At 33.7% G+C, this 18071-nt stretch overlaps 1 protein-coding gene across 1 annotated transcript; it reads right to left on the reverse strand.

Moving 5' to 3' along the window:
- Nucleotides 1–1967: 1967 nt before the first annotated feature.
- Nucleotides 1968–18025, reverse strand: LOC130645347 (iron-sulfur clusters transporter ABCB7, mitochondrial-like). The gene is made up of 15 exons (XM_057451315.1): nucleotides 17890–18025; nucleotides 10874–10972; nucleotides 9720–9788; nucleotides 9399–9620; nucleotides 8773–8896; nucleotides 8067–8253; nucleotides 7419–7500; nucleotides 7242–7330; nucleotides 6665–6752; nucleotides 6257–6431; nucleotides 5623–5780; nucleotides 5107–5273; nucleotides 4295–4424; nucleotides 3830–4105; nucleotides 1968–3439 (listed from the first exon to the last, which is right to left on the reverse strand). The coding sequence occupies exons 2-15, from the start codon at nucleotides 10967–10969 to the stop codon at nucleotides 3227–3229; spliced, it is 2076 nt and encodes a 691-aa protein (XP_057307298.1). The 5' UTR covers nucleotides 10970–10972; nucleotides 17890–18025; the 3' UTR covers nucleotides 1968–3226.
- Between the last annotated feature and the right edge of the window lie 46 nt (nucleotides 18026–18071).

Here is an 18071-nt window from a genome sequence, read left to right on the forward strand (position 1 = left end):
AATTCACGTGTTGTCCGGACTGCACCGTGAACAATGTTTTGGTGCGGCACCACAAACGACGAAATACGCAAAAACGCGTTAAAGCAGCAATGGAGACTCCAAGATCTCATTATTAATGGAAGAAGCTTTGAAGCAGCTTCAGAAGGAGCGAGAAAACTTGCAGCGTCGTACACGAATTTCGATATTCTCTAAATAAAAAAGCAGGGAAATTACTCACGCAAGAAGAAAGCCCATGACAACCTGAAATCCAAATCTTTGTTGTGCAGAAGGATTTTCTTCGTTATAAATGCTCGCGGAAGCGATGTGACGGAGGTAGTATTGTGCTGCTCGCAACCAAGTGTGTATCGAGTGTGGCAAGCGAGGCAATTGCAAAGGGTGCGATGCTTGTCGTTACATTAAAAACGCAAAACAAACCGGATAAAGGAACTTACAAAGCACCCTAACTTCAACATTTCCCAGGAGAGTTCCAAGACTGAATCTACATCGGAAGACACCGAAAGTTCATCGGAAAACGACAAAGCATCGTTAACGGCATCGGTTAAACGCACCCTTGCTAAGAAACACATAGCGACACGCAGGGTTGGAAAGGTGCGTGAAAGAAAATAACTGCGAAAAAATTCCACTCGAAAGCCAAGATATCAGGTGGAATTAGTGATAAAGGAGCGGAAAATGAATGCTTTTTCCGGTACAAGGGAAGCGAAATAAAATTAAGAAAGAATTGAAAAGATTCAAAAAGCAAAGTAAACGCATGGAAGAGAGAGTTAAATATAAAACAAATGAATTTCTGCAGATGATAACTAGTTAAAGAATTGCAAAGTGAGTTGAAGGAGATTCAAAAGAAAAGAAGTTACAAGACAAGATTAACAAAGTGCAAACTGTTAGCATTGAATACGAAGAATTGAAAAAGAAGAACATAGATATGAAATCTTGTTTAAAAGATAAAAAAAAGTCATATTGAAGAAGAACTACTTTGTTCATCACTAACATACTGCCAAGCAGCGAGCGGGATTCGATCCGCGGTCCCCAGAACTGGGAGCCGCAGACAAACCCACCACACTACGTGCGGCAATATGTTAGTGATGAACTCAGATAGTTTATCCGGATGGTGTGTATACATATAGGTGAATATTTATCATAGCACATCCGTATTTCATTCTCAACAGAGAATGGTTCACCCCGATCAGACCTCTGATCATGACGGGCGAGTATAATGCGTGTAAGTCATATTGAAGAAGAACTACTTTGTTCATCACTAACATACTGCCAAGCAGCGAGCGGGATTCGATCCACGGTCCCCAGATTGACAAAAGAAAAGATGTGGTTAAATTAGAAGCTGAATGCAAGTCAGTAGATGAAAAATTAAGCAGCTTGAAGATATGTACAAAGGGTAACTGAAGTCTCTTGTTATTATTTTGTACAATGGAGGCTTATATTTTTTTGTTAACTTTTTTCGAGTTCTAACATAAAAATTATCACCATTACATGCAGAAATCACATTCATATTACATGCAAAAATCATACCAACTCGCCATCAATCTGACTTTTGTTATATCAAAAGTAATGATTTACATTCTTTAGTTGAGTCCAATCCAGTTTATTGCCTTAAAAAACAACAACCAGATCTTTCCTAATCGCTGGCTTCACCTGAAGGATTTAGTAAGTCAAAAAGGGTTTGATTGAAATTAATTAAAAGGAACAAAAATAGTAGCTATTACAGAAATTTGTCGATCAAACAGCTAGCTTTGCATTTAACTCGGTCAATAAAACCAACCAATCTTTTATCTTTTACGAACATATTACCTATATTGGTAAGGAGACATTATAATGAGATGTCAACATTGTGCATAGGGTTATGAACATGGTACTTCCTTAAAAATCTCCTTTGTTAAGCAAATGTCGTACGGAGATCTCAAAACTTTTTCAGCTGAACTTTTAAGCAGCAGGTGAAAGGTCATCAACACTTCGAGTTTTGTGTTTATTTATATTTCGATAAACCATACGCTTCTCGAATTTTTTTTATATAAATTATCTTTATAATATTTAACATAAATACAACATAATAAAACACGACAACTCCGTTCCCAGGCTATCTGTTTGATGAGAGCAAGAGCATTGACAAGGAGGCTAAACAGGACACTGTGTGACATATGTGGTATATATCTACCATTCTTATAACAAACTTGTATTTGACACGGGCGTACTGCACTAAAAGAATCAGAAAAATATATTTTCCGCAAAACATCAACTTTTTTACGACACAATAGGAAGGTTTTAGGAATCAAAATCAATAAAAACTTCAAGGTACCAACAAACTTAGACATAAGTGAAAAGGAGGGCAAAATTTATTTGATCGGAAGAAACAAATAAGAATTCCGTATCTATTTAAGTAACTAAACTTGTCAATACTCATAGCGGACTTACGATCTTGCCTTATTTGGTTAGATCCAAAATCTTAAAGCGTGTTAACTTTTGCTGACGTCAGTACGCAACAATTTCCCGACCCTTTTACACCTCGGGGCAGATTACCCACCGCAGGGCAACGTTTTTACGTGGTCTGCTTTGCAGGTTTAGTTATGCTGTTTCATCATTCGGATAAATAGCCAAAAAACCACCATTTCCACAAATATTATGGCCAGGGTTGAAGTTTGTTGGAAAAAACTTTCAAATTTCCGTTATTTTTTCCGTATCAACTTTAAAAAACAACTTGAACACGAAGATGAGAAAAAACAGGCGAATTTAAAGGTTTGTGAAAATCCTGAATAACCTGATTATGTCAAACTTGATCATTTAATTTTCTTATTACAAATTATGTCAAATTAACCAAGGGACTTTTTTACGTACAAGGAATAATTCTTTTTTACACCGACTTTTATGTCTTCAACGCACATGCTTATGAAAATATAAAAACGGTAAATGGTAGGTTATTTTTAATTGTAAAATTTAAACTATGTGTAAGGGAAGATGTTTATGCGAAAAACTTTTAATATTTTTAAAATATAAAAAATATATAAACTGTATTGCAGTAAAAGATTCTAATTTCAATTAAACATTTTGAACCTAGTGGTGTCCATCACCAAATCGAATCACAGATTTCACATAAATGTTTCTGACAACGTCTAAAACAAGTCCTAGATGGCATAACAATCTAACTGAGTACACTCGAACACACCTACTTTTTCGGCACTGTTTTTCTAAAAAATTATTTACCATTGTTCCACACGAAGTATCAACTGCTCTCGTGAATCTCGTGTTGTTTATGCCACAGATATGAATAAAAGGAGTTTGGATTGGCTATCAACTCGTAATGCGTTCCTCTCTCCGTGATTTTATGATCTCCTATGACTAAGATCTCATCCGCATCAACAACTGTTGATAAGCGATGTGCAATAAAGATTGAAGTCCGATTTTGTGTCAGCATTTGCAGTGATGTCAAGATGTGCTAAATATATAGAGGTTTAAACTGTGAAGCGCAAATATACACATACACTAAACTTTTATAGTTTTCTCATTATATAGTCTTCAATCAGGAAAATGATTATGATGCAGGACCTATGTAATAGGTACTATGTTCAAGTATTAAAATGTAAAGGAAAAAACACAAAATCTATTAAATACCACCTCGAATAAACCTCTTCCCCCACTAAAAATCGAAAAAATTAATAAACAACTAAAACTGTTTAATCGAAGTCGTTAAGTCGTACATTGCGGTATATTTTTAGTTCCCACTATTTTGCGAGTCGATGGCAAAGCATCCGACAATCCAAGTCGCCATATTAGTTTTTATTTAACGCTATGCAAACGCAGGGTGTTAATTTACAGCATACCGTACCTTTTCAGTGATAGAATCTAACGACGAAGTTGCTTCATCATATATCAACACGGGCGAGTGTTTTAATATGGCCCTAGCAATAGCCACTCTTTGCTTCTCTCCGCCGGAGAGCTTTAAACCGCGCTCTCCCACTTGTGTTTTATAACCATGTGGCATGCGCATGATAGCGTTGTGAACATCCGCCATTTTAGCTGCTTCGTACACTTCTTCTGATGTCGCATTTACTCGACCATAATTGATGTTGTAAAATATAGTATCATGAAAAAGAACTTGATCCTGAAACAAAAAAAGTTTAACAAACCCTGGGTTACCTCGTTCAAACTACCATCCCCACAATTTACCATGAACGCCCCCAAACTATAATACGCTTAAAACAAACTAAATATCGATAGGAAAAGAAAAAAAAACACCACAAAAAATTCCCAGCAGTGGGTTGATTGCTATGTGTTATAAATAGCCACATACCTGTGGAACAATGGCCAAATTCTGACGTAGGCTTTCTAAAGTCACATCTCTAATATCGGTGTCCCCAATTAGAATCCTGCCCTCGTCAGGGTCGAAGAAACGATATAACAGTCTGACAACTGTGGATTTTCTTGAAATATAATACAAAAGTTTTAACAAAACAAAACAATAAGTTTTAACAAAACAATTCAAACGGAGCCAAAAACACTTCAAACCAAACCAAACCAAAAATAAACCAATTTAAACCCAATTAATTCAAACCAAACCGAACCAATCCAAACCAAACCAATTCAAACTAAACCGAAAATAAACCAAACCAATTCAAACCAAACCAATTTAAACCAAGCCAAATTAAACCAATTAAAACCAGCCGAATCCGAATCAAACCAAAACAATTCGAAACAAACCTAAACAAATCAAACCAAATCAAGTCAAAACAAATCAAGTCAAATGAGATCAAATCAAACCAAACCAAACCAAACCAAACCAAACCAATTCAATCTAATTCAAACCAAAACCAATTCAAACCAAACCAATTCAAATTAAACCAATTCAAACCAAACCAATTCAAACCAAACCAATTCAAACCAAACCAATTCAAACCAAACCAATTCAAACCAAACCAATTTAAACCAAACCAAACAAATTCAAACCAAACCGATTCAAACCAAACCAACTCAAATCAAACCAATTCAAATCAAACTAATTCAAACAAACAAACAAACAAAGTGAAATCATTCTACAAAGTAAAGCTCTCCTAAATAATACAGCACATGGTAGCATAAAAATATAAATCAGTAAAAAGTAATTACCCAGAACCACTCCCACCAACAATAGCAGTTTTTTTACCACCTTGGATTGTCATATTCAATTCCTTGAATATTTCTGCGCCGTCAGCATACTTATAGGAGACATCTTCGAAGATAATATCTTTGTTCTCGCCTTGTGAGATAACTAAAGGCGTGGCAATCGGATTTTCCTGTAAAAGAAGAGACAGTTTTTAACAGAAATTGATATAAATTTTACCACATGGAATTGAATGTATCTGACCTATGCATTAACGTAAGTGGCGTTACTACCGGCCGCCGAGTTTTTAGCCAATGGCTAGGCCCATTTGAAAAACAACCAAGAAACTCTAAATCATAGCGTAGAAGTATCCTTTATAAAAGCAAGATGAACAGCGAATGACAAATTCAGATGTAAATGTTATTTTTTTTACAATTACAACTCCACCAGTAAAAGCCATTTTCTCTCCTCTGATTTTCAAAGAACGAAAACATCGCAAAGTTGCACGAGGACCAAGTCATAAATGTAAAAACAGTTTTCACCTGAATTTTGCTCTTTTCGTCCATCAAACTAAACATACTCTGCATATCAATCAAAGCCTGTCGAATGTCGCGATACACAGAACCAAGAAAATTTAGCGGTACAGAGAGCTGAAACAACAAACCGTTCACCATTACCAAATCGCCAACCGTCATACTACCTAATACAAACAACAAGGGATAAATGCACATGCAAAAAAATGTTAACAGAGTATAAATCATACAGAAACATGGAGAAGTGGTGGAATTAAAGTGTAGTAAACAAAATCAGGATGATCACAGCTCCAGGAGTGTCTAGGACCTTCTCCTGAAACTTGCCAAAAACTTTGTGTTACTTTCAAGAAGCAGATTGCAGGAAAGAGCGTGAAAAAAAACGGAGCAAGAAACTGTGCAAACATGAAGAACTAGAGCAGTATAAATAAGTCCTTTGCAGTTATGTTCAAAAAATGTTTTTTATTCTCTACGATAAGCAGATCTAAGGATATATTAAAGTTTGAAAAATGTTCAAAAAAACAGTATTTTACAGACAAGAAATAAACTCTAATATTTTAAATTATAATCATAACTGAAAATCTAACGAAAACTGTAACCACTCTGCAATTTGTTAAATATACATGTCATTCAAATAAACACATACCTTGTATTATCCCTTGGCTTGCTAAAAGCATGATGACCGTCAAAGAGGAAGAGAATATAAAATTCTGGCCGAAGTTTAAAAACGCCAGTGACGTTGTTGTTTTGAGCGAAGCTTGTTGATATTTGCGCAACAATTCGTTGTATTGGTCACTTTCAAACTTCTCGTTGTTGAAATACTAAAATACAAAATGACATTTAATGACTTTTTCTAAAACAAGGACAATCACCTGTTGCTTATTACTTCTTTTTTCTACAGTTGATTCCTGGGGACCATTTACTCGTGTAAATAATTTCTCTAGGGAAGTCCTTGAAAATATGCTAAAAAGGGTAAGAAATAAGCACCCCTCTCTTGCAGTGGCCGATGTTGCTACGGCCTTGAAAGGGAAAGTTATCAAAAACATCGTATTACCTTTACGGTTTCGTAATTTATAAGAGAATCTATCGCCCTTGTTCCGGCTTCATTGTCGGCTTTGTTCATTGCAACTCTAAATCTGGTCCTGGAAATATTTATGTAAAAAACATAATCACATATATAAAATTTAGGGTTAATTTTTGTATTTAAAACAGCTAAAGAAAAGTTAGACTCAGAGGGAGAGTTACATTTCAGGGGGAGAGTTACACGTTACAGGGATTTACACATTGGAGGGAGAGTTAACATCAGAGGGAGAATTACACATCCGAGGGAGAATTACACATCCGAGGGAGAGTTACATATTGCAGGGAGAGTTAACATCGGAGGGAGAATTACACATCAGAGGGTGAGTTACACATCAAAGGGAGAGTTACACATCAGAGGGAGAATTACACATCAAAGGGAGAGCTGCGAGTCAGAGGGAGACTTACAAATCACAAGGAGAGTGACATTTTAGACGGACAGTTACACGTCAGAGGGGGAGTTACATCTCAGAGGGAGAGTTACAAATCACAAGAAGAGTTACACGTTCAAGGGATGGTTATACATCGGACATGTCGGAAACACTTCTCACCTCCACTGCGTGGTTGTAAAAGTAAATGTTCCGTATGCAGCAATGCATGCCAATGCTGTGAGAGAAAAGGGAACACCACACTTCCAAGCCTATAAAATTCAACTATATAAAACCATAGCGGCGCTTGGGTAAGAGGAACGAATATAACTGTACTTCTAAACGTATTTGTATACCTACCAATATTCCACTCACGAGTGACACTTCAAAGACAGTTGGTAAAATGTTGAAAACCAATGCGTTCAAGAAAAACGCAATGCCCCTAATAAAAGTAACAGGTTTGCTAAAATCATTGAAAAAAATATTTTTATCATAAACTATATTTCAAAGGCTAACCCAAAGCTATGTTAAGAAATAGGTATGGAGTTTAATGATCTTTTGGACATTAAGACACTAGAGTGTGTGTGAAATCACGTGGAATAAGTGCCGATTGTTCAAAATTCATTATAAAAATTCTTTCTGGGATTTTCTAATCTACTACCGTTGATTGCAAAAAAGTCAAAATAACTGTATTCTTTAGTTTTAGATGTGGTGTGGGTGATTTTAAACTTAGACCCCTATATAAATTTTTTTATGCTGTCTGTCAGCCAAAAATGGTAGCTCCGAGTAGCGACTAGGATTTCCAGTAGATTTTTTCATATGCGGATGACTAGTATACTTAAATTAAACTTGATCCAAAATGCAAAAATCTTTTAAAAAATATTTCCATATCCTCTTAAAACGTTTTTAATGTTTCTAGAACTTTTAAACTTTTTTCTCACTGTTTTTTTTAACAACCTTGTTTTCTGACATACTTGTAGAAAGCAATATTAAGATATTCATTTTTACCTTGTTCCTCGATCTATGGCTTTTGAAAGCATGCCAGTTTTTCTAGACAGATGATAGCTTAAATCCAGCGAATGCAAATGCAAAAACGTTTGGTGTGCCATCTTGCGGATTGAATTCTGAGCAACCTTTGCAAAGACTGCATTGCGTAACTCGTTACAAAGAGATGCACCTGCCCTGGCAGCTCCATCTAAGAATAAAATCTATATTTGCGCAGACAAAAGAAATTAAGTCAATATGTGTTAATTCGTAAATGACGACCACATGGGACAAATACCATTTAATTAGAAAAAGTGTGAAAAGTTTTCCTAATACTTTTCAATGACTTATTTTACCAAAGTGATACTTTTCACTCATATTTTTTGTTAAACCTTAAATGCTTTTCCATTTTCCAAATAGTTAATTCAACCTGAAAAAAGCTGGGGAGGATAGCTGCAATATGACGTGTGCTGTCAGTCTTTTAGTTTAGTAGAAAATAATGCTGCAAGTTTGCAATGAATTTAAGCTTGTTCCAACGTTTCACATTGTGGTTTATTAGTGTGAGCATGTTCCAATCATTTTTCTGGTACCACATTTGTTTTAATATAAACAAAAAGGCATTTATTTTAAGATCTGATGAGACTAAAAATGCAAAGGGTTTTATGATCAGGACTGCAGATTGTGTGTGGATTTAACAACAGTTTCAAATAAATAAAATTAATATACATACAACCAAGTACCAAGGCAGTTGCAAGCGACACCATGGCTGTTTCCGCATCAACAATTACAACAGGAGAGTTATTCAGATGATCTACCAGGTATTTGAATAGAAACGGCACTTGAACATTCACAACCTGAAAATGACAGATGGCATACATTAAAAAAGTGAAATTTTCAATATCGAATATTCGAAAAGAAAAGGAAAAAGTGTGATCTAAATTAAAAGAGCATAGTGCCCACAAACTAAATATTTAACATTAGTTTAAAATTTAAATTAACAACAAATATATTGTAATTTTTTTTTGTGTTTTTTGTCTCTTTTCATGAATAGAGAAAATTGAGCAAGATCAAAATTGGGATAAAAGGGACTTAGAGATCTGCTACCTCTTTTAACATCAAGATTATAAGATGAAAAGAGATTTTTGTACTTCTTGCAGAGGTTAACAAATCATTGTACGCACGTTCAAAATTTAATTAATTTGTATCCCATGTACACAAAGTTATTATTTTAACTAAGTGAAAGTATATACATTGTTTTTTTCTTGAAATTTACATTTCACAAAACATGGTGTAACATGTACATATGAAAACAAACACTGGCATAAGAATTACACACAGTTAAATAAACCCCTCTACCTTTGAACCAATAAGCAAACCAAAAGCTGCAACCACCCTTAACTTTAAAGCAGGTTGGTCCTTTGGCCACACGTGACTAATCATTGTTTGAACTACTTTGTAACTGTCTACATCTTTTGGACTTTTATCATCAGTGACCTTGCCACCACCACCATGAAAATTAGTTTTTAATATTACAGGGCTGATTTGTTTATTCTGCTCATCTTTCACTTTCTTCTTTTTCTATATAAATAAAAATTAATAAATAAAATAAAAAAAATAAAAAAATGTGAAAAAAACTACAAAACTACTTTCATTAACAAGCCAAAATAAATTCCTTACCCAATATTTTTGAAACCAATAAGAGCTTTCACTACTACTGAAACATTTTGAATAACAAGGGGTGCACCTCTAAACAAAGTATATTAAGCGTTCTTAATGTCATTAAAACAAAACTTGAAATGCAATACGAGTTGCATATAGCATTCATTTTTAATCATGTTTAAGTTAAAAAAAATTAATTTCAAAATAATGATAAAAATTTAGTATTTAAGAAAGATTCTTCTTATTCTAATTTTCAAGGAGTACTGAGATTGTTTAGACAAACTAACTGCATTCAAATCTGGTAAAATGTCCATTAATTATGTCAGTATGGCAGCAGAAAGTGATCAAATTTTAGAAAAATGTATAAATTTCAAAGTGAATTTTATATTTTCAAACCGAATGCCTAGGGTAGGAAAAAGTATAATATACTGTATTCGTCACAAATTAAAACAGACTAATGTATTTTTTTAATTTAACAAAAGTTTGTGTTAAAGTTCGTGTAAGTGTGCAAGGGTTAACAAAAACACTTGCAAGGTTTTTGTGCTATAGCGAAAATCTAAGCCAAATGGAAACAAATATGATTGGTTCCAGAAAATATTAGCTTTACTAAACCAGCACTGTTTTAATGTTCACATCCCCTGGCTTTTTAAGTATTCTGTATCAAAACTTCGAACATTCACAACAAAGTTTTTAATTACACACAGAGCAAGGGCTGATCCTGGGCATCGATAGCGCTGTAGATAATTTGTTTTTTTAGGGCAACAAAAAAACATGGATTCACCATATGCATCGTCTTCTTTTTTAGTAAAGACATGAAAATATATATTTTCTCTTCTATATCTTCTCTGTGATTGAAGATGTAAAATATCCAGAAATAAGAAATAATGCAATTCTCAAGCATTTTAAACTATGCGTCTCTAATTTGGGTGCCCAAATTAGATGTTTCCAAAATCGGTATGCCGATGTCCAAATTTGCCTGGATCAGACCCTGCAGAGTGTGCAAGGAAGTTTTGAATTGAAATGAAATTTTAAAAATCTTAAATTTTTTACTGAAAAAAATTATAATTTGTCTGACAGTTGCATATGCTAAATGAAATGTTTGGGCAGAATTCAATGTGGATTGGGATTTATATAAAGAGTATATATACTTTATAAAAAAAAACTTTATATACCTTTAAATTGAAATATGTTTGTCTTGAAATAAATGGATTCGAACATGCACAGCTCCATATTCTTACAGAATTAGATTTAATTATAACCGAATACATATCCTAAAAAAATATAATTATATCTTTTGAATTTCCTAACAAGGCAAAAATACCTGAACATGTAAGTCTTAAATGAAATAGTAGACTTCACTATTTAAAATAAAATGGAAAATTGGAAAAAGAATTTCCTCTATTATATATATAATGGACATGGGTACAGAAGAAAGACATTTTAATTTTTCCCTGCTTTGTATAACACAAATGATAATGACTCACAATTAACATTGAGCAATGATAATACCACTTAAAAGATATTGACAATATTTGAGAGACAATTTAAATCTAGATATTAATTTTGGCCCACATCAGTCTTTTTCAGGAATATTTGAGTAGGTGTGGGATTGGCACATGTAAATGAAGTAACGCGTCTACGTATAGCAACTTTCTCAATCTTAACTTCTTTTTCTACATGTCTGATATAGTATGCATGACTATACTGTCATTTTCATAAATTTATTGTTTATTTTGCAGGTCATCAAATAGGCAAAAATATGCTTTGTTTTCAAATTAAAAAAAAATCTTTATCCACGTGGCTTAAATAAAACTTCAAAATTCATTTGGAAAGTTCAGCTACATTTTAACAAAATTTATACAGAAAAAAAAATAATACCGCATGTGGGTTTCATTTTAAAAATTGTTTGAATAAAAATAATACTTGCAGCATAAAAAATCCATTAAATTCGAACCTGCTATGGTCTCCAATTGTTTTGTCTGTTTCGCCTGTAAGTGCAGCTTTGCAGACTTGCTTTAGCCGTCCTCCGTCCTCGTTCACCTCCGCATTAGTTAAGAACTGCATGGCTGGATTTCTTATGTAAGGCATGGTTACCAACAACGAAGGGGCCAGGAAAGAGAGATTTATGTCTACGTAGTTCTTTTAACTAAGTCAGAAGTCGGTGAATTAGCTAGGATGATCAGGTTGGCTATGAATAGGTTTGCTCGTGGATTAAAAGGACTATTCAATAATTATGAGATCCAAAAGTGTCTGACTAAGAAGGAAATCTATCGGATGTTCTGTCCGATGAAAGTTTGAAACGAGCCATGGACTTGTCTAACCAAACTGTGACTGACATTTGTCTGATGAGTCTCCAAAAATTTGCATAAAGCATGTTGCTAAGTTTTTCTTTCTTGCTCTTAATGTTGTTGTTATTGCTTAATATAAAAATGCAATTAGCCTTATTTACATATTGTACAAATATTTGCTGTTGTCAACTGACCTGATTTTTTTATTGCAATATTTTTCATACAGAGGTAGAAGTACTAGAGTGACAAAAAATATTATATGCTTGTTGCCTCCTTACAGCCATCATCCACCATTATTGTGCTTTGCTTTAAAATTCCAGCCATAAGTGTCATTGGCCCTGAGAAGTAATGGCACACAAAAGATCTAACTAAACGAGGCACGCAGGTTTCTTATTAAATACTGATGTTTAATGATGTGCATGGATAGTTGGACCCAATTTTTTTTCACATTCTTGAGTTTTATTCCCTGACTGACTGGCCAACCTTATTTTCAGGGCATAAAAATGACTTGTGGTGCCCATTTTTGACCATAGTAAGTGTGCACTTTTGATAAATATCTAATTTTGTCACTGCAGTGAAGCTCTGAAGCTGTAAAGCCACAAAGCCAAGAATTTTTTTTAGATCAAAAAAGTCAATTTTAAATGAAGTCAATATTTAGTTTTATAAATGAGTTGCAGTGTGATGTAATGCAATGACAACAATTGACATATGCACTCATAATCACAAGCAAAAAATATAAACAACAGACTTTGACAACGATTATATTAAGTGGAAAAAAACACTGACACTAAAATTGTTACAGTGATAATACTGTATTGTATAGTTAAGAAAAACAATTCCAATGCATTTTCAAACTTATATATTCCTGAAAATCTATCAATTAGTGTAAATAACCAATTTAACCTATATGTCAGTCAGGGAAAACTTTTAAACATGATGTTACAGTACAAATAGTATGTTACCTTCAAATTAAACGTTCAATACAACTTAAATAAGCGAATTACAGCGTAAATGTGCTGTGTTAAATGCTAATATACAGCTTTTTTTCCCTGGTCGCGTTGTGTCTTATTTTTTAATGGAAGGAATAACTTAAAATGTAGCGAGAAAAAAATTAACATCACTGCAGCTTGTCGCCATCTTGCCTCTCCTGCGGTTTTGTTTGAATGAAAACAAGATGGATTTTGCCGCCTATTTAAGCGAGGGAGTTTCCGCATAAAAGCACATGTTCAAATTTTTTGATTGGTTTAAAACAATTGGAGGTGGTCATACAAACTTGCTTCCTGGCACTAAAAAAGATGCAAATTTTGGCTTAGGCCGTCATTAAAAATATGTTGTTTTGGCGTCCTCTGACCAACTCACTTTTGGTAATAAAAACCCGAGTCGGTAAGAAAAAAATTTCGCGAGATATATACTTTTTAAAATAACATTTTTTTCACTGGAACTAATTTATGCAAAATTGACAAAAACTCGTGAATATTCCTTGAAACTTAATTCCTTTAGGGCACTCCTGTGGCTACTGACAGTTTACAGGGCGGTGAAAAATAGTCTACAAACGATGTTGAGTGGCGCTATACTGTTTTGGCCCTGGGAACGAATTTGCTTGCTCCGGTCTAAAATCTCGGGAAAAAATACGCTGACTGTCGACCGACTCATTTTTGCAGGGTCTTCAGGACCACGGCTGTTTCGCTACGGTCAAACCGCGGACAAAATTAAGATGGCTTCCACAATTTTTTTGGAAATTTTGTATTTTTATCATTTTTTAAGTTATTGAAACTTTTTTTGTGTTGTTTTAATTTTACTGAATTAAAAAGTATTAAAACGATCTACTTTTCTCCTTTTTAAATATATAAATATGTTATACATGTGTGTTATAAATTTCGAGTTATTTTGTTGAACAAAACACACAAAACTAAAAAAACATTATTTTTGGCGAAAGTATACCATCTTTCCAACTTTGTGCCAACGCCGCACTACTAGCTACGGACTTTAAAATTAGTATGGGGGGCCTGGAAACATGGTTCTATTGGCCGGTACCGTGAACCGTTCGTCTTGCAAACTATAAACTACTTAAATTTTAAGTTAAAGTCTTCTTTAGGCGCTAAAAAAGAGGAGAAAAAGTTGCCAAAGTGGTGCACGGCGGTTTGATGTAGTGTGATCCCTTTTCTGTCTAATTAAATAATTATCTAAACTTCTAAGCAAGTCACAGTGATGGCGTTTAATGTTTTGGTAGGTATGGTTTTTCCCAGCAAAATTACGGCAACCCGGTGTTTACTTTTGACTTGATTGCTTGACCCGGGAATCCTAATCCGAAACCGGGATTTTTTGAAAATGTTGGAATAAGCGAGACAACGGTGTCTTATCAATTTTAAAGCTAGCTAAAGTTTGGCAGAGCACGAGGTAAGGGAAAAACAGTAAACTACTTTATTTTGCAGGGATTTTAATATTATTTTTTTGCTATAAGATCACCCTTGGTTTTAAGAAATTGTTTTATAGCTTGTAAAACTTCAAACGTGGCTAATTGTTATCTTTTTTAATCTTTTTTCTTCTGTTTTGTATTTTTCTGTAAAGAGTAGCTATTTTTTGGTCCCACAGTTTTGCATTTTGCATCGTGTTTGTAGCTAAGTCACTTAATACTTCTTTTTTATATTTAGTTAAGACTTTGGTGGGCTTTTTCAAGATGAAATTGTTGAAATCAAAGATGTTTATGGCTAGCTAGCTAGCTAATCTTGGCTTTATCACAAGATTGGGTGCTATTTTATACAAATTTATAAAGAAACACAAAATGATTGCTTTGTATATATTTAATGTATATAATAAATAAACTATTTATGCACAACTTGAGATATTTTATACTAGCATGATAAACTAGAATGTTGAAACTGTCGACTCTGAATGACGTTTTATTTAATGTATGATGTCACATATTTGGTCGAAAACCCTTAGGACCAAAAGTGACCCTTTGGACAATTTCGGACAGATAAATATTACATCTACATCATCTTTAATGGCCTCAGAATCCAAAGTAATGTTTTTTATTCAGTTAATAAACAAACTTTAAGCATACATTGAGGCTCTAAAGGCCGTTTTTCACATAGGTCTCACATTTGGCCCAAAATAACCCTTTGGACAATTTCGGACAGTAATAAAATTAATTAATTTTTATTCCAGATATTTAACCTAACCTGTGGACCATAAAAAACATGTTTCCTTAACTTTATTCTAGAGATATTGTGGAAGACATTCATCTAAATGATAATTTTTAAGTCATTTTTAGACATTTTGGCCTAAATATACCAATTTCAAACAGGTGTCCAAAAACTTTTTTCTTTTAATAATATGGACAATTTATCTGAGATTATTATTCTTTTTACAGAATATAAAAATTTTATTTCGTTCTTGAGATATCCTGTTTTAACTGAGAGGGTAATTTGAATTATTTTTTCGTAACAATTTTGTCCGCTTCGAAACAGCTGTGGGACGCGAACAAAACATATTTTCGATGGTGGCCTTAAGCACAGCTGTTTCGAAGCGGACAAAAATGTTACGAAAAAATAATTCGAATTACCCTCTCAGTTAAAACAGGATATCTCAAGAACGAAATAAAATTTTTATATTCTGTAAAAAGAATAATAATCTCGGATAAATTGTCCATATTATTAAAAGAAAAAAATTTTTGGACACCTGTCCGAAATTGGTATATTTAGGCCAAAATGTCTAAAAATGACTTAAAAATTATCATTTAGATGAATGTCTTCCACAATATCTCTAGAATAAAGTTAAGGAAACATGTTTTTTATGGTCCAAAGGTTAGGTTAAATATCTGGAATAAAAATTAATTTATTTTATTACTGTCCGAAATTGTCCAAAGGGTTATTTTTGGGCCAAATGTGAGACCTATGTGAAAAACGGCCTTTAGAGCCTCAATGTATGCTTAAAATTTGTTTATTAACTGAATAAAAAACATTACTTTGGATTCTAAGGCCATTAAATATGATGTAGATGACAGATTAGTCTGTCCGAAATTGTCCAAAGGGTTATTTTTGGGCCAAATGTGAGAAATTATTTGAAAAACGACCTTTAGAGCCTGAATGTATGGTTAAAATTCGTTTATTAACTGAATAAAAAACATTACTTTGGATTCTGAGGCCATTAAAGATGATGTAGATGTAATATTTATCTGTCCGAAATTGTCAAAAGGGTCACTTTTGGTCCTAAGGGTTTTCGGGCCAAATATGTGACATCATACATTAAATAAAACGTCATTCAGAGTCAACAGTTTCAACATTCTAGTTTATCATGCTAGTAGAAAATATCTCAAGTTGTGCATAAATAGTTTATTATATACATTAAATATATACAAAGCAATCATGTTGTGTTTCTTTATAAATTGTATAAAATAGCACCCAATCTTGTGATAAAGCCAAGATTAGCTAGCTAGCCATAAACATCTTTGATTTCAACAATTTTATCTTGAAAAAGCCCACCAAAGTCTTAACTAAATATAAAAAAGAAGTATTAAGTGACTTAGCTACAAAACACGATGCAAAATGCAAAACTGTAGGACCAAAAAATAGCTACTCTTTACAGAAAAATACAAAACAGAAGAAAAAAGAAGTTTTACAAGCTATAAAACAATTTCTTAAAACCAAGGGTGATCTTATAGCAAAAAAATAATATTAAAATCCCTGCAAAATAAAGTAGTTTACTGTTTTTCCCTTACCTCGTGCTCTGCCAAACTTTAGCTAGCTTCAAAATTGCCAAGACACCGTTGTCTCGCTTATTCCAACATTTTCAAAAAATCCCGGTTTCGGATTAGGATTCCCGGGTCGAGCAATCAAGTCAAAAGTAAACACCGGCTTGCCGTAATTTTGCTGGGAAAAACCATACCTACCAAAACATTAAACGCCATCACTGTGACTTGCTTAGAAGTTTAGATAATTATTTAATTAGACAGAAAAGGGATCACACTACATCAAATCGCCGTGCACCACTTTGGCAACTTTTTCTCCTCTTTTTTAGCGCCTAAAGAAGACTTTAACTTAAAATTTAAGTAGTTTATAGTTTGCGAGACGAACGGTGCACGGTACCGGCCAATAGAACCATGTTTCCAGACCCCCCATACCAATTTTCAAGTTAGTAGCTAGTAGCGCGACGTTGGCACAAGGTTGGAAAGATGGTATACTTTCGCCAAAAATAATGTTTTTTTTTAGTTTTGTGTGTTTTGTTTGACGAAATAACTCGAAATTTATAACACACATGTATAACATATTTATATATTTAAAAAGGGGAAAAGTAGATCGTTTTAATACTTTTTAATTCAGTAAAATTAAAACAACACAAAAAAAGTTTCAATAATTTAAAAAATGATAAAAATACAAAATTTCCAAAAAAATTGTGGAAGCCATCTTAATTTTGTCCGCGGTTTGACCGTAGCGAAACAGCCGTGTAAGTGTGTGAATTTTGGAAAAATTTGTTTTTAACAGTTTAAATAAGCGATTTCCTGCCTAAATAGGATGTATCGGACGCTTAATTAGGAGGCGTAGTTTATTTATACTTAAAAGTTTTCCATGACTGTATGTGTGGGTCTTCTACTTTTCTTGCCTGTCTGGATATTGCAACTCATCTAGCTATAATATAAATCCATTGTTGTTTTTACTGCTAATTGTGTTATTTTGTGGTATTTGCGGTTTTGTACAGGGCTTGTTCTTCTATACACAGCTAGAATCGCTGCCTCCCGTGTCGTTGCTATCGTTTTTCTTTAAAAGTGAAAACCGAAAGTAAAATAGCTAGCTACATACTTCCGCACATATACGCCATTCCACTACTCCACCCCTGTTCCCTCTGCATTTCACATCCCAACCAATATTTTTATTTCTGAAATTTATAAAGTTAGGACCTACCAGATCAGATCCTTCTTTAAGAGTTTAATGTTGGTTTGTGTGATAGTTATTCTTTTCTTCCGTACCAACCACGTTTGCAGTTAGCGCACCATTTACTTACAAATGTTTATGTTGAGGTATATTTACGGCAATCGAAATGAGTAAACTTCGTGCGCAGGCTTTTTAATAAACCCTCGTCAGGG

Source organism: Hydractinia symbiolongicarpus, chromosome 5 (assembly GCF_029227915.1).
Source record: "Hydractinia symbiolongicarpus strain clone_291-10 chromosome 5, HSymV2.1, whole genome shotgun sequence".
Taxonomy (NCBI): domain Eukaryota; kingdom Metazoa; phylum Cnidaria; class Hydrozoa; order Anthoathecata; family Hydractiniidae; genus Hydractinia; species Hydractinia symbiolongicarpus.

Excerpts from the sequence above, each read along its gene's own strand:
- LOC130645347 (XM_057451315.1), bottom strand. The coding sequence starts at position 10,969 with ATGTATTCGGTTATAATTAAATCTAATTCTGTAAGAATATGGAGCTGT. Across the intron at positions 9,621-9,719 it reads ATTGGTTTCAAAAATATTGG|AAAAAGAAGAAAGTGAAAGA; the intron begins GTAAGGAATTTA and ends TTATTTATATAG. Across the intron at positions 8,897-9,398 it reads GTTTGCTTATTGGTTCAAAG|GTTGTGAATGTTCAAGTGCC; the intron begins GTAGAGGGGTTT and ends TGTCATTTTCAG.